The sequence below is a fragment of the Quercus suber genome, unplaced genomic scaffold, assembly GCF_002906115.3.
Source record: "Quercus suber isolate HL8 unplaced genomic scaffold, Cork oak 2.0 scaffold_19, whole genome shotgun sequence".
NCBI lineage: Eukaryota > Viridiplantae > Streptophyta > Magnoliopsida > Fagales > Fagaceae > Quercus > Quercus suber.
In genome coordinates, this window is record NW_027069484.1 from 1,415,051 (window position 1) to 1,430,671 (window position 15,621).

Here is a 15,621-nt window from a genome sequence, read left to right on the forward strand (position 1 = left end):
CTTGTAGAATTGATTGTTCGTCCTTAACTTTTGCATATTCATATTTTTCCTAAGAATATTGCTATTATGGCTTTTTAGATTAGACAAAATAACTAATTTATCCTTCGTTGCTTTAAAAATTTTTATGGCTATTTCTTGAATCTCAGGCCAAACTAGAATTGATAGGTTCCTCCATTCATGGTTAATTTGAGGTTTTTTAAGATAAACAAAGAGAACTCTGACTTTCCTATGTCTGCTATAGCAGACCACAGTTCCCCTATTCTGAGCCAACTCCATATATGAAACCAAAGAGAATATACATAGACATACACACACTATAATTTTTGTGTGTTTTAGCATCTATAAATGCATGCATATAACACACAACTAATACATTACGCAGAGAGAGAGAGAGAGAGAGAGAGAGAGAGAGAGAGGGTGTTTCAGAGGTAAGGTTGCTCTCCACCATGTTGATTGAGAATAGAAAATGCCAAAGAAGCATTCTAACATACATTTTGGAAAAATAGTAAATTTCATTTGTGAGAACCCATACAAATATGAGACAAGATGAAAGTATGTATTGCATCATCACTAGTCCTAAACACTATGACAAACTAAAAAAAAAAAACAAAACAAAAAATGTAAAATATTGACACATAATGTCATAATCTCTAAATTGTCCTCTTAAAATTGAATAATAACCCGTAGGGGCCCATTATAAAGAAAAACCTCCTTTGACTTAAATTTCTTGCCTCCTCTAGGGATCAGTAAAACCCTCCTCTTTGTTTCTCTCTTTCCATGATTTGGTACGAATTTTAGTCCTAGGAATCCAATAATTGCAACGAATAAAAAGATTGAGTAATTCTTCATTTCTTTTTTTCTCTTCATCAAGGGGGGATAACAAAAATGCCAATGTATTACTGAGTTTTGTAAAAACAGCAACAACTGCTCCTCCCAGAGTAAGGAATCTCTCCTCATAAATTTTAGTATTTAGAATAAGCGGGATTGGACCAATTCCGGCCTAATGTGCAATCAAGACAACTTGAATAAGGATGATGTTATACGATGGTGCACACCAAACTCGATTTCATTGTATGAAGGAAAAGAAATAATGCCAAGTCAAGGAAAATTATTAGAAGGGAAAGAGCCATTAATTTATTTTTTACTTATCTTTTTGAGGAGAACGACATCCAACAGTAACTGGTGATTGATGATACCATTGAGATTAGGGTTTCCACTTCCTTTGATAGCTTAGACTCGTCAGTGACTTTCTTCTAACTATATGTTATTGTTTGAACACCAACAAGTTGTGAAATAACCACCGGAAAGATTCCGGCTAGAAACCCTCGCTTGAACAATTTGCTGCGGTACACCCTTTCTAAGACTTGATAAGAAGATGTTAATCGCTTATTCCTTAACCGGTCCTTCAGATTAACAAGTTCAGTTTCTGCTTCTTCCTCGTCCTAAAAAATCTTCTTTAACCCATATTTGATAGGGAAATACTTTGAGAGTTTTAGTCTGATGTTTTAAATAATATCTTAGCCAAGTTATTTCTAATTTTAAATAATATCTTACCAAGATTTATCTCATTAATTTCACCTTTAAGTGCTCTTCTAGTTCAACAATTTCAATAAGAATTTGAACTATCTTGCACCCACTTTTAGATGAATATTTCATTATCATATTTAATTATTATTGAAGCATATATTTCATAGAACACACACACTTATATACACATTTATAAACATAAATTTATGTATATGTTTATGTTTTATAGGTGCATTACATGTAAACTTTCATACTAATAAGAATCATAAATTAAATTAAAACTTTCAAGTTTCTTTTCCAAAAACTTATTGAAAAGTACTCACATATATAATATTGAAAAATGAAAAAGAGCTAAAAGTTACTATAAGGTACACACATGTTTGTGTGTGTCATAGTTAAGACCCAAGACTTCAATTACCATCTTCAAGAATTAGAAGAAAACAAAATTTATGAATGAGAAAAAATCAATAAAAATGAATTCCTTGAAAATTTCCTTTAGAATAAGGGAAGAGAATTGATGTCGTCCAATTTTGTAATGGAAATTGTAGTGTGGCTAAGGTTGTTGATCTATAGAGTAAAGGAAAACAAGAACACATCAAAAGCACCAATAATATATATAAAAATTATAATTGAAACCAGGACAAAGAAAGTTTGGTAAAATTCAATAATTAAAATCACAAGGGCATTAGGGTTTGTCCACTAATATTATTAAGAAATCCACTACTAATCCAATTTAGTATACCATCGAGTAAGTAAACACAAACTATTTGATTGGAAGAATTTTAAATAGGCTTTATTAATATAACTCTCTTTGGTTGATTATATTCATCAATTGTTCCATAACTTAATCTAGAAAATAATAACTTTGCAAGAAAAACTCAAGAACATCACATACCCTAGAGGCGATACTATGGAAAAAGTAAAATCTAAAAAAATTATCACATTTTAATAGAGAGACTATAAAACCATATTCTAAAAATAAGAAGATTCAAGAATAGAATTATGAAAGAATTAGAAATTAAATATCACTCTAATAAAACAATTATGAAAAGAGAACAATTGATTTCAATAATCAAAACATGAAAAATGTGTTTAGATTGATAAGTGGATAGCTTACAACATTGGAGATTCACCCTTAACTCTAGTTTAGGTTCTTAAGCTTCCATATTAAATAAAAACTCTCAAAATTGATGAAGAATAAGGTTTTTTAGCAGCTAAACAATATGGCTACCTTTGTATCCCTTTAATTTGTATAGCATTCAAAACCATTATTAAGGACATATTTTATATAATTGGCTAATCCTTTAACAAAATGCACTTTACTTGAAATTTGGTAGATTTAGGATGGGTTTATTACTTCAAGAAACAAGTTGTTCAAGCCAAGTATTAAAGCTATGAAGATTGGACCAAGAAATAAGTGAAGAAAAGCTGTTCATTAAAACTCGACAGAAGCTCAACAGAAACAGTATCTATCGAGACTTAATGAAGAAAGCTCGACAGAAGCTGAATCTATCGAAATCTACTAAATCAGAATTTCTAGATTTGATTTTTGGCTCATGCTGACATGCATGTGTAGGGTTTGTTTTCTCACAACTATAGACATATGTAAGGCTTATTTTAAAGGCCGTCATACATGGACAACACATGTAGAAAGTGACCTAGTGTCTTATTCTTTCTAAAAAAACAACTACGTCTTTGCGCCTTAGAGTTTTGTAACCAAGTGCTTCTTGATCTTCATTGTTGATGAAGTGAAGAATTTTGCAGCCAACAACATTTTCAAGTTGCTGAGTTAGTCACGTACTGGGAGCTGTACATCATTGGTTAGTCACGTACTGGAATTCATGCAAAAAGGTAGCGTTCATATATTCAAGAGTTCAGAAGTTCTGAAGCGGTAGAAAGTTTCTACTGTAAGTTCATCTACGGGGATTGTAAAGTGAGACAACCTGGATCTTTAAACTTTGGAGGTCTATTGTTTTGAATGATTGCACTAACTTGTTCAGTCAAAAATGTCTTCTTATGTACATTAAGCTTATGCTTAATAGTATACAAATCTTTCAAAATTTTAGCATATGATGGAATTTGCTTTATGGCATCCAAAAGAGGAATGTTCACTTTAACTTGCTTAAGCACTTCAAGGATTTCAAAATTTTGATTAACTTTTTGAGGTGGAATCAACCTTTGGGGAAAAGGAGCAGGGATAGGACACCTTTCAATTTCATTAGATTTAGGCTCAAGGACTTCATCACTACTCTTTATTTTGGAAGATTCATCGTGTGTATTGCTTTTAGGAGTATCTTTCTCAATGATTTTCCCACTACGAAGAGTAGTTACAGATTTAACTTGACTTACTTTATTTTTAGAGGAACTACAATCATCAACACAAAATTGACCTTGGGTGTTTGGTTGTGGTTGAGATAGAAACTTACCCTTTTCTATTGTGCTCATGGATGTGGTCAATTTAGTGAGAGTGCTCCTAATGTCATTTATGGCTTGTGAGTTCTGATTATTAATGGTGGATTGAGTTTGCATGAATTGTTGCAAAGTGTCCTCAAGACTCTTCTTTGGAGGGGGATTATAAGAAACAAAATTTGAAGTACCATGTGTAGGAGGTGCAACCACGTTATCATTCCTCAAACTAAAATTTGGGTGATTCCTTTACCCTGAATTGTATGTCTCTGAATAGGGGGGAAGGGTATGATTTTTTCACCATGTTCATAGCATTTGCTTGATCATGCAACACCTCTTTAAAAGCTGGAATTGTAGGGCATTTATTGGTAGGGTGTTCCATGGTCTCACAAATTCTACAAACTTCATCAATTTTAGGCATAGTATTGATTCCATTGCCCTTCCTTAATTCCATGGCTTCAAGCTTCCTAGTTAGGCTAGCCACCCTAGCACTAAGGTCATCATCTTCCTTAAGTTGGTACTTACCACCCCCAGAGGGGTTGGGGGATGCTTTAGACCTATCTGAGATATCAGTAGTATCCCAAGATTGGGCATTCTCAGCTAAGAGATCAAAATAATCAAAAGTCTCATCAGGAACTTTATTCAAAAATTCTCCATTGCACATCATCTCTACAAATTGGTGCATCTTTGGAGTTAAACTTTCATAGAAAAAACTAATTATACGCCAAGTTTCATAGCCATGATGTAGACAAGCAATAAGCAAATCTTTATATCTTTCCCAACATTGATAAAATGTCTCATTATCTTTTTGTGAAAAATTCATTATTTGTATTTTAAGTGCATAGACCTATGAATTGGAAAAAATTTCTTTAAAAATTCAGTTTGCATCTCTTGCCAAGTACCAATTGACCTAGGTCTCAAAGAATTAAGCCAAGTTTTTGCCTTGTCCTTAAGAGAAAAAGGGAACAACTTCAACCTAATGGTCTCTTCATTACATGATTGGTCATGGAAGGTAGAACATACCTCCTCAAATTCCTTAAAGTGTAGGTAAGGATTTTCAGAATCTAAGCCATGAAATTTAGGAAGTAATGAAATCATACCTGGCTTAAAATTAAAATTATTTGCATTAGTTGGAAAAATGATGCATGATGGTGCACTACTCCTAGTAGGTTGCAAATAATCCCTGAGAGTTCTAATGGGTTGGTGAGCATGGAAGTTTTCATTATTCAAATTATTCTCATCACCACGATTACTCTCTAATTCCGCCATGATATCAAGTGTGTGAAAATGTGTGAAAGAATCAGATAAATTGCTAAACAAATTATTAGACTCAATTCTAACCAAGCGATTATCACTATCACGACACCAAACACGCATGCAATAGTAAACCAAGAAGGAAAAAGAAAAGAAAATAAATAACTATAACCAAAAAAAAAAAAAAAAAAGAAGTAAAAAAGAGAGAAGAAAAACTCTAAAAGAAAGCTAAACTACTTAGAAAAGAAAAGAGTTTGAGAGATATTACCAAATATGTTTAGAAATTTAATGCCGAAAACCTCTCCAAACAAAGTGGAATGCTTCTCTAATCGCCTTATCCCTGGCAATGGCACCAAAAACTTGCTGTGACTTAAATAATGCTCCCAAGTGCAGGATTGTCACAAAGTAATAACTCGGAAAGTCCGAGGTCGAATTCACAGGGAAAAGGGAATAAATTAGGAAACCACAAGAGAATAAAACTAAAGTAATAAAGTTTAACTGAAGAGATTTTTGATAGTTTAGTAAAGGTAATCTAAATTAAGAGAAAATAACAATATATTAAGGCACTAAGGTTTAAGAATCCACACACAACACATCTATTGGTAGTCTTAACAATATTTATTTTATAACTCAACTAAAATTCATACGAAGGATGATTTTAGTCGGATGATTTAACAATAAAAACTCAAGAATTAATTGTCTAAGGTAGTTTCATGCAATTGATTGATTTTAGGCAAAACAAAACTAGTGAATTAGTTTGCAGGGAATACTAAGCATTTTACGTGCCCAGAGTCTACGATAAATCAAAGGATTATACAGAACTAAACACTTTTCTAGATGAGTAAAACAATCAAAAACATAAAAACATAATCATTAAAACCAATAAATAATTGTTAAGAACATACCAATAAATGGTTGGGTTTCACCCCTTGCCTTATCAAGGCTTCTAGCAAGCCATAACATAAATAAAACTCTAAAAATTGTAAAGAAACTTTAAGAAAACCTAAATTATGTTTTACAGCAGCTCTCTCCTAAATTTTGCCCTAAAGAGTTTTTAAATAAGTCAAAGAATCCTATTACAAATTGAATTCCCGTTTGGAGAAAATCTCAAGTTTTTAGGCTTCCCTTAACTGACGATTTTGGCCAATTTAACTTCAGAATTTGGATTTTTGGTAAACTACAAGTTGTAGCCCTTTAAGTTAGCTTTCTAGCCCAACTAGAATCGTGCCAATTGGACATTTGAGCCGAAAGTTATGCTTTAAATACTAACTGATACGCAGGCTGGAATCCTAATCCGAATTGGACTTGGATTTTGATGCAAATTTCCTTTGATTCCTTGCTCCAATTAAACTTGAATTTAATTGGATTGGCTTTCTTTGACTTCATCATGGCCCTTGTAAGATTAAAGTCCATTAGCTTTCTTCTTTGCACAAATCCACTTATTTAATTCCATTATCCTACAAAAGACAAATTCATGCATTAAAATTCAATTAAGTACAAAATTAATTATTCAGCATTATTCCAAAACCAATTATAAAATGCATGAATTAACTCAAAATAAGTATGATAATGCTTTCTAGTAATGATATAAATATGCAAAATTAAGCTATTATCATAAAGTCTAGGGACAAAAGTTTCATACTAGATTTGAAAATTTTCTTTATTATAGTGGATTGCTTTTCGGGAAGGTTTCCCCCCCAGGTTTTTTTTTACTGTAAAACTAGTTTGTTTCATTGGTTTTCTTGGGTCATCGTATCTTGTCTTATTTACTTTTCTGTTGTGCATGATATTGACATGATATTGATGTATATTTGTTTTAACAAGGTTTATTCATAATAAATCTAATTAATAACTTGAATTTAAAACTTGTTAATTCTATCAACTGTGGTCTAAATTTTTCAACAAGTGGTATCAGAGCAAGTACACTCTGATTAGATTAATTTCCTAAGTGTGATCCTTGACCCCTGTTGCCATGGATCGTGGACGATCTCTTTTGATTCATCCTTTATTTGATGGCACTAATTATGCATACTGAAAAGTTCGTATGAAAGCTTTTTGTAGGTTCTTGGTGAAAAAGTATGGCAAGCTATTGAAGTTGGCTGGATTAAGCCAAAGGAAGCATTGGTTGATTGGGATGAAGCAACAATCAAAGCGGTAAATTTCAACAGTAGGGCCTTGAATGCTGTGTTTTGTGAGATGACCAATGAGGAATTCAAGAAAATATCATCCACAAAAGTTGCCAAGGAAGCATGGACCATTCTTGAGACCACCTATGAAGATACCAAGACAGTAAAAACTGTGAAACTTAAAAGGCTCACTAGTAGTTTTGAAGAAATAAGGATGAAGGAGGATGAAACCTTTGATGAGTTCTATGCTAAACTCAAGGATATTGTGAATTCTACCTTCAACCTTGGAGAATCTATAGCAGAATCCAAAACTGTTAGAAAAATCCTTAGGTCTTTACTTGAAAGATTTCATGCTAAGATCACTGTCATTGAAGAAGTGAAGGGCATTGATCAAATTCCTTTGACTAAACTTGTAGGGAACCTTCAAACCTATGAGATGGGATTAGGTTTAATGGGAAAAGGTGGAAAGAGTAGAAACTTGGCTCTTAAGGGTATAGAGGAAGAGATTGATGACTTTGAAGATGAAGATGAAAGCGAAGATGAAGATGAAGATGAAGATGAGGATGAGGATCTAACTTTCATAGCTAATGAGATTATCAAGCTTCTTCAATATAGAAAAAAGGATAAGGAAAAACTTCCTAAGATATCTAAATCCTCTAGGAAGGGTAAGAGTGAGAAACCCCTTATCTAGTGCCATGAGTGTAAAGGTTTTTGTCATATGAGGATAGAGTGCCCAAACTACCTTATGAAGGAAAAGACCAAGAAGTCAAAAGATAAAGGGTTGGTTGCTACCTGGAGTGATACTAAGAATGACTCTTCTGATGAGTATGTGGATGAATATGGTCACTTTATGGCTTTTGCTGCCACAATCGATAAGGTGATTATGGAGAGTACTTGTGAGAGTGAGGATTCTTCTGATGATGAAGTACCAAAGAAGTTGACCATTCAAGAAGCCTACAATAAGCTGTGCACTAAATTTATAAAATCTGAAAAGACTTCTCATTTTTGTAGAAAAGAGCTTAATGAGGTAAAAACTAAAAAAGCTGAACTGTTAGTCAAACTAGATAAGTCTACAAGGTTAGTTAAGATTTTTGTTGTGGAGAACACCTCATTAGATGAGAAGGTCAAGAATCTTGAGGTAGAGCTTAGTTAAGCTAAAACTCAAATAAAGAGGATATCTAGTGCAAAGTTTGATGAGGTCTTGAGTGTTCAAAAGCCTAGTTCTGATAAGGCTGGCTTACAATATGTTAACTCCATCGGTCCCTCCTCTTTCACGGCTTATGGATTAAAGACTGTCTTTATGCCCCAATCTGAAAAATGTGATAAAGGTATGAAATCCATAACAAATTTGTCTAATTCTATCAAATAAGGCTTTTTTGGGACTAATAAGGTATTTATGCTATATCGATTTATATTTTTGTTGACAAAGTCAGTAGGCAAATTTATTGTCCTTTTATTCGAAAAGTCAAGTCTGATTTTATGCTTTGTTATTTGTGAATGAAAGAAAATTTGATGGTCACATTCTAATATGAAAAATAAATTTGGTTTGTCTTTGTTCTTTGTTAATGTAGGCTTTGGCATTCTCAAACCCTTCATGATTGCTTCCTATGTTTTGAAAATCATTAGGATATTGAGAATAAAGTTTTTGATAAGTTGTTAATCATTTTATATCATGGCCGGAAGATTTATGAATCATGATTTTTTTTGCTTGACATTTCCATGATTTTAATAACATTATCTCCCTCTCTAATCATAATTAAAAAAATTTGCATCTTTTTCTCGACTAATTCTTAGGTACTCTTGGAGCATGGAAGATGGTGTTTCTTCCTCTCACATTTATGGTGGAGTCTACTCATTAAATTCATGGTGGAGTCTATCATGAATGTGAGATGAGAGAGCACCATTTCACTATATTCCGAGACTATCTAAGAATTTTTCATTTTTCTCCCCCTCCTATTTAGATGTGTTCATATAAATCTCCAACAAACATAATAGTATCAGTTATAATGGTTAGTTTGTATCCACCAACAATATTCATGTGCATTTGCAATTCATTAATGTTATAATGGTCAGTTTGGTTAGAAGTGAATAAAAAAGAATGAAAGGAAACAATAAATGTCCTAAAAGATAGGAATGATTAAAAAAAAACTTTGAATAGGCTAACAAATTAAACATAGGAGTTTCAAAAACTAAAAAAAAAATTAACTTCATAAATAAAAGATATACATAAAATAAAATTTTAGTCTCAAAAAGTAACAAGTTAAATTCTGATATTTCGAATAATAATACATTGAACTCTTAACCAGTACAAAATCTCAAACACCATGCATGGAATTTTCAACTTTATATATAATTGCAACTCACTCTCTCCCCTCCAATGACTTTTCTTTATTGACATTCCATTAATGCTATAAGCAGCAAATTTTATAATTTTTTTTTTATAACATCAGAAGTGGTAGATTGTGATTAGTGCGCAACATCGCTTTTATGTAGGAGCATATATTATTTTTATTATATATCAATTCCAACTTATGACTTTATCGTAATAAAATTATAAAATTGGTTGTGCATTTTGACTATTTTGACTTATTGTCTAATTGTGTGCAAGGATGTGCTGAAATGAGTACGATGATAGAGAAATAACAACCTACCACTTGAAAAACAAATGCTTTTTCTTTCGTTTTCCTTGTCTTTTTCCTATGCTTTCTCATTGGCTTAGTCAATACCAATCCTTGGACACCAAAAAAAAAAAAAATCTAGATTCTTCTTGGCTTTGATTTGGAAAATAATGTAACCAACAAAATTCAATATCAAATTCTATCATTCATCTATGGCTTTATCACTTAATTCGTTTCAATCCAAAAAAAAAAAAAAAATCTAGCATTCCTTTTCTTATGAACAAATTCTTTCATTCCAGTGAAGAATGATGTGGCCTTCTCTATATCGATTTATGAAAGTTTACAAGAAGCCTTCAAATATATATATATATATATATATTGATGCATGATAAAAACTTTGACTACCTATCCACAGCATTGACTGAAGTTTCAAATAGAATCTTGCTTTTGCATACGTTCACACGTATCTTTCACCCTTAAATAAAGAGAAGCATGTCTTTGTTTCCCAACTCATCCCAAGCCCATCTTTTGTTCATGACTACTATAATCTTGTTGCTTCTCTCTTTGACATTCTTTGCTCGATTCTCATCTTCAACATTTAGCAAAGGTTCATCTCTCGTCAGTGAGAGACCAACATATGTATTAACTTCACCAGATAAAATTTTCTCTGCAGGCTTTTACTCCGTTGGTGAAAATGCTTTTTGCTTTGCCATATGCTTTAGCAACTCAACCACCATAGTTTGGGTGGCAAACCGTGACCAGCCAGTTAATGGAAAGCGCTCAAAGCTCTCACTCCTCAAAAATGGCAATCTGATCTTAACTGATGCTGGTAAGTGCACTGTTTGGGCCACAAACACTTTCTCACTCTCCTCAGTGGTACAATTATCTCTCTACAACTCCAGTAATCTTGTTCTACATAATAGGGAAAGTGTTATTTTGTGGCAAAGCTTTTACTTCCCAACAGATACACTTCTTCCTCAACAACTACTCTCTAGAAACACAAAACTTGTTTCCTCCAGAAGACTTGCAGTGCTGGATACCTTAGGAAACTTTAGTTCATCCAATGATTTTTCTTTTTTGTCAAATGACTATGGAGTAGTGCTTCATAGAAGATTGACACTTGATTATGATGGTAATATTCGATTGTATAGTTGGGAAAAAGAGAGGCAAACTTGGGTTGTTTCATGGCAAGCCATTTAGAAACCTTGCAAGATTGATGGTGTTTGTGGGGCCAACAGTTTGTGCAAGTATGTTGTTGGTTCTGGGAGGAAATGCTCTTGCCTTCCAGGATACAAGATGAAAAATGGTTCTGATTGGTCCTGTGGGTGTGAACCCGAATTTGATCTCCCTCACAACAAACACGAGTTTGTCTTTCTCCTACTATCCAATGTTGAATTCTATCGGTATGATGTTGATTACTTCACCAATTACACCTTAGATGACTGTACAAATTCATGCTTGTAATTGCACAATTGCAAAGCAGTCCAATACGCCTTTGAAAAAGGTGATTGTTTCCTTAAGTCGCTATTGTTGAATGGATATCATTCCCCAGATTTCCAAAAAGATATCTATTTGAGACTCCTAAAAAACTATAGCTTTTTTTACAACAGTTCTGTAGAAGAATTTAGTTTAGATTGCTCGAGGGATGGTACAATACAATTGGAAAGAACGTATGTAAAAAGCCGTGTAAATGGGATTGTGAAATTCATGCTTTGGTTTGCCTGTGGTGTGGGAGGACTTGAAGTCATATGTATTTTTGTGGTGTGGTGTCTTTTGATCAAAACCCAAAAAAGTTCAGGTGCAAACAATCAAGGGTATGCTCTTACTGCCACTGGATTTAGAAAATTTACCTATGCTAAGCTAAAAAAGGCCACAAAGGGTTTTACTGAAGAGATCAGAATAGGTGCATGGGGTGTTGTATATAAAGGGCTATTGTCTGACAATAGAGTTGCAGCAATCAAGCTTCTCAATGAAGCCAACCAAGGAGAAGACGTATTCCTAGCAGAAGTAAGCTTCATTGGGAGGCTTAGCCACATGAACTTGATAGATATGTGTGGTTATTGTGTTGAAGGAAAGCACAGAATTTTGGTGTATGAGTACATGGAGCACGGTTCTTTGGCTAAAATCCTCTCTTCTAACGTACTTGATTGGAGGAAAATGTTTGAAATTGCTTTGGGTATTGCAAAAGGTCTAGCATATCTCCATGAAGGGTGCTTGGAGTAGGCTTTACATTGCAACGTGAAGCCTCAAAACATACTTCTTGACTCTAATTATCATCCAAAGGTAGTAGATTTTGGTTTATCCAAATTACAAAACAGAGATGATCTCAACAATCCAAGCTTCTCAAGAATTAGAGGAACTCGTGATTACATGGCTCCAGAATGAGTGTTCAATCTACCCATCACCTCCAAAGTAGATGTTTATAGTTACGAGATTGTTGAGTTAGAGATGGTGACTGGAAAGAGCACAATAATTGGTGTCCACACTATAGGTGCTGGAATTGAAGCTGAACATACAAGGTTGGTTACTTGGGTTAGGGAGGCAAAGAACAGAGAGGCAACTACAACTACTACTACTTCCTGGATTGAAGATATCATAGACCCTACAATGGAAGGCATATGGGATATGGGTAAGGTAAAAAATCTTGGTTGAAGTGGCTCTACAATGTGTAGAAGAAGACAAAGATGCAAGACCCACCATGAGCCAAGTAGTCAAGATGCTTGTTCATTGTGAAAATGGATCTACTTAAAATAAAAGAGGATCCTAATACCAGTATACCACCAACATGGCATGATGGCTCTTATATTTTCCTTTGTTTTGATTTTCTCATTAGTTTGTTCCCCTATTTTCTGTGTGTTTGAAATAAAATTCCAAATATATAACTGTTCGTTACTTTTTATTAATTAATTGCATCTTTCCACTAATAAATTCACAAAAAAAAAAAAAAAATCTCTTAGAAAATGGTGACTTCAATTCACTGTTTTCGATTGCTTTATGCGTGTGTGTAAAACCCATGATGCTTTGTCCAATTAAACATCCATATTACCGTTTTGGGTTGGACTCATGCCACTATGGGCTCCCCATTTAGGCCAAGCCCAACCCAATCCCTAATAGTTAAAATTCGAATCTAACATTTACCCAAACTTTATAATTTACTCTTTTGACTTTAATAACCTCATCAAGACTCGGAGATATTTTTTTATAATGCAAAGATAGCTTAAAAAATTCTTACACTTATCCAAACCTTATAAGTTATAACCTAATCAGTTTCTCAAAAAAAAAAAAAAAAAGGTTATAACCTACTCTTTTGATTTTATTCACCACAAACAAGGCTTGGAGATACTTTAGTATCTTAGGCTTAGATAATTCAAAGATAGTTTGGAAAAGTCTTACATATAATGTAACAAAAGAACACAGTGACGGTTGTTGGTACGAGAAAATATGGAAAATATTAGAATAAAAGTTAAGTTATTCAAAGTTCAAATGCCTAAAACAATTTTACTTAAAAAACTATTTTATTTCTTTCGATTGACTAAGAATGATCCAAAAAACCTTCAACAGATGAAAGACAAAAAATTTTAACTGAGAAAAGAGGAAACCTACATTTAAATTCTAGAATTTAGGGGTAAAACAAATTAAACCAACAAATTAAACCCCAAAGTTTTAAAATTGACAATTCAAACATATCACTATATTGAATTTAATTGTCCTTAAAAAAACTACAATGTTTATGCTACATTGGTCTATACAACCACTACAAAAAAAGGGGGCTATCCCAGCGTTTTCAAAAATGCTGGGATAGCCCTAAAAAGCGCTAGGATAGGGTCAAAATTCCTATCCCGGCGTTTTTTTTCTCGGCACTTCAAACCGCCGCACAGTGAATGTGGGTATAGGGTCGTTGGACCTGTACCGACGCTTTTCAAAAGCCCTGGGAAAGGCATACACCCTATACCAGCGCTTTTGAAAGCGCTGGTAAAGGCCTTTAAATTATATTGATTCAAGACCTATACCGGCGCTTTTGAAAGCACTGGAATAGGTACTACCTATGCCTGAAAGCGCTGGTATAGGTCATGAACGAATATAATTTAAAAGACCTATACTAGCGCTTTTAAAAGCGCTGGCATAGGCAGCACCTATTTCAACGCTCTCAAAAGCGCTAGTACAGGTCTTGAATGAATAAAATTTAAAAGGCCTATACCAACGCTTTTAAAAGCACTGGGATAGGTTTTTCCCCATAAGAGAAATCAATAACCCTATCCCAGCACTTTTGGGCTTCCTATACCAGCGTTTTTGAAAAACGCCGCTATAGGCCTCCTATTGCAACGCTATGTAAAGCGCCGGTTTTGAGCAGCTATAATAGGATTTCCTATACCAGCGTTTTCAAAAAGTGCTGGTACAGGCTTATCTATTACAGCGGTTTGTAAAAACGCCAGGAAAAAAATGCTAGGACAAGATGATTTTTTTTGTAGTGAACTAAATATTTGAATTTAATTAGAAAACATAAACTCTAATATTTAAAGAACTTTAGTTGATTTTTATCTTGTTCAATGATCAGTTACATGAGTATAATGTAACGTAGGCCTTTTGCATACTATATTTGAATTTAATGTACTCTCCCCTCCAAAAACAGTGAATAATCAAGTATGATGTTTGAGGAAGTATTTAGTATCATAATGATATATCAAATCTCTTTCACAAAATAGTGGGTCCCACAATATTTGCGAGTGACATAAATTAAAAATTACAACCTTAAGAATAAGACCATTCAGACTTTAAAGTGAACCACACCTAAACCACAGTCTGAAAGCCTACAATAGAAATAATCTGAGACTAGTGGAGAGATGGGTAGCGTGCAACGTGTCTTCAACGCGTGGATAATCCCATGATGAATGTAGCTTGGAAGTTAGTTTGTCCAAACTCCAAACTTAATCGCCAGGTCAAACGGAACATTTTACCTTGTTAGGTTGGGCCCACTATGGGCCCAGTTTGGGCTAAGCCCCGCTATTTCCTCAATTTTAAAATTCGAATCAACGGGCCGAGCCTAACTAGCATGAAGTGTTTAACTTGGTTGAGTAGCACCAAAGGTCTCGTATCTTATACGCCATTCTATATTATTTTACGGGGATTCTAGCATTTTACTCTTATTTTTTAAAAAAATTAGCAATATGTTTCTGTTTTGAAACTATTTAGGTCCATATCCTTATTTTGAAACTCGATTTTGAAAATCGAGTTTCAATGTAAAACTCGATTTGTAGAAAATCGAGTATGGGTCAATCAAACTAAAAAAGAAAAATTGCATGGAACTCGAGTTCATGGAGCTCGAATTCCATTTAAAACGCCACTATAGAACTCACTTAACATAGCTATAGGTATGGAACTCGAGCTCTATGAACTCGAGTTCCACAAATTATTTTTTTATTTTATTTTATTTTATTTTATTTTTTAAGTTTCATTTGGCATAACTCGATTTTAAACCAATCGAGTTTTGATTGAAACTCGATTTTATTAAAATCGAGTTTCAAAACAGGGGCATGAACCTAAATAGTTCCAAAACAGGGACATATTACTAAATTTTTTAAAATAAGGGCAAAATGCTAGAATTCTCATTATTTTACTATTGCTTCCTTTTTCTTTTCTTTTTTTCTTTTTTCTTTTAATGAAAATTTTACTATAATTTTTTTTTTTTTTTT

The 15,621-nt window shown here is 33.5% G+C and overlaps 1 protein-coding gene and 1 pseudogene across 1 annotated transcript; both read left to right on the forward strand.

The window, feature by feature from the left end:
* The first annotated feature begins 5,071 nt into the window (after positions 1–5,071).
* LOC136062764 (uncharacterized) lies at positions 5,072–8,466 on the forward strand. The gene is made up of 4 exons (XM_065762294.1): positions 5,072–5,098; positions 7,249–7,759; positions 7,835–7,978; positions 8,042–8,466. The coding sequence occupies exons 1-4, from the start codon at positions 5,072–5,074 to the stop codon at positions 8,464–8,466; spliced, it is 1,107 nt and encodes a 368-aa protein (XP_065618366.1).
* A 1,876-nt stretch (positions 8,467–10,342) lies between these two features.
* LOC112019830 (putative receptor protein kinase ZmPK1) lies at positions 10,343–12,818 on the forward strand (annotated as a pseudogene).
* Positions 12,819–15,621: the final 2,803 nt, after the last annotated feature.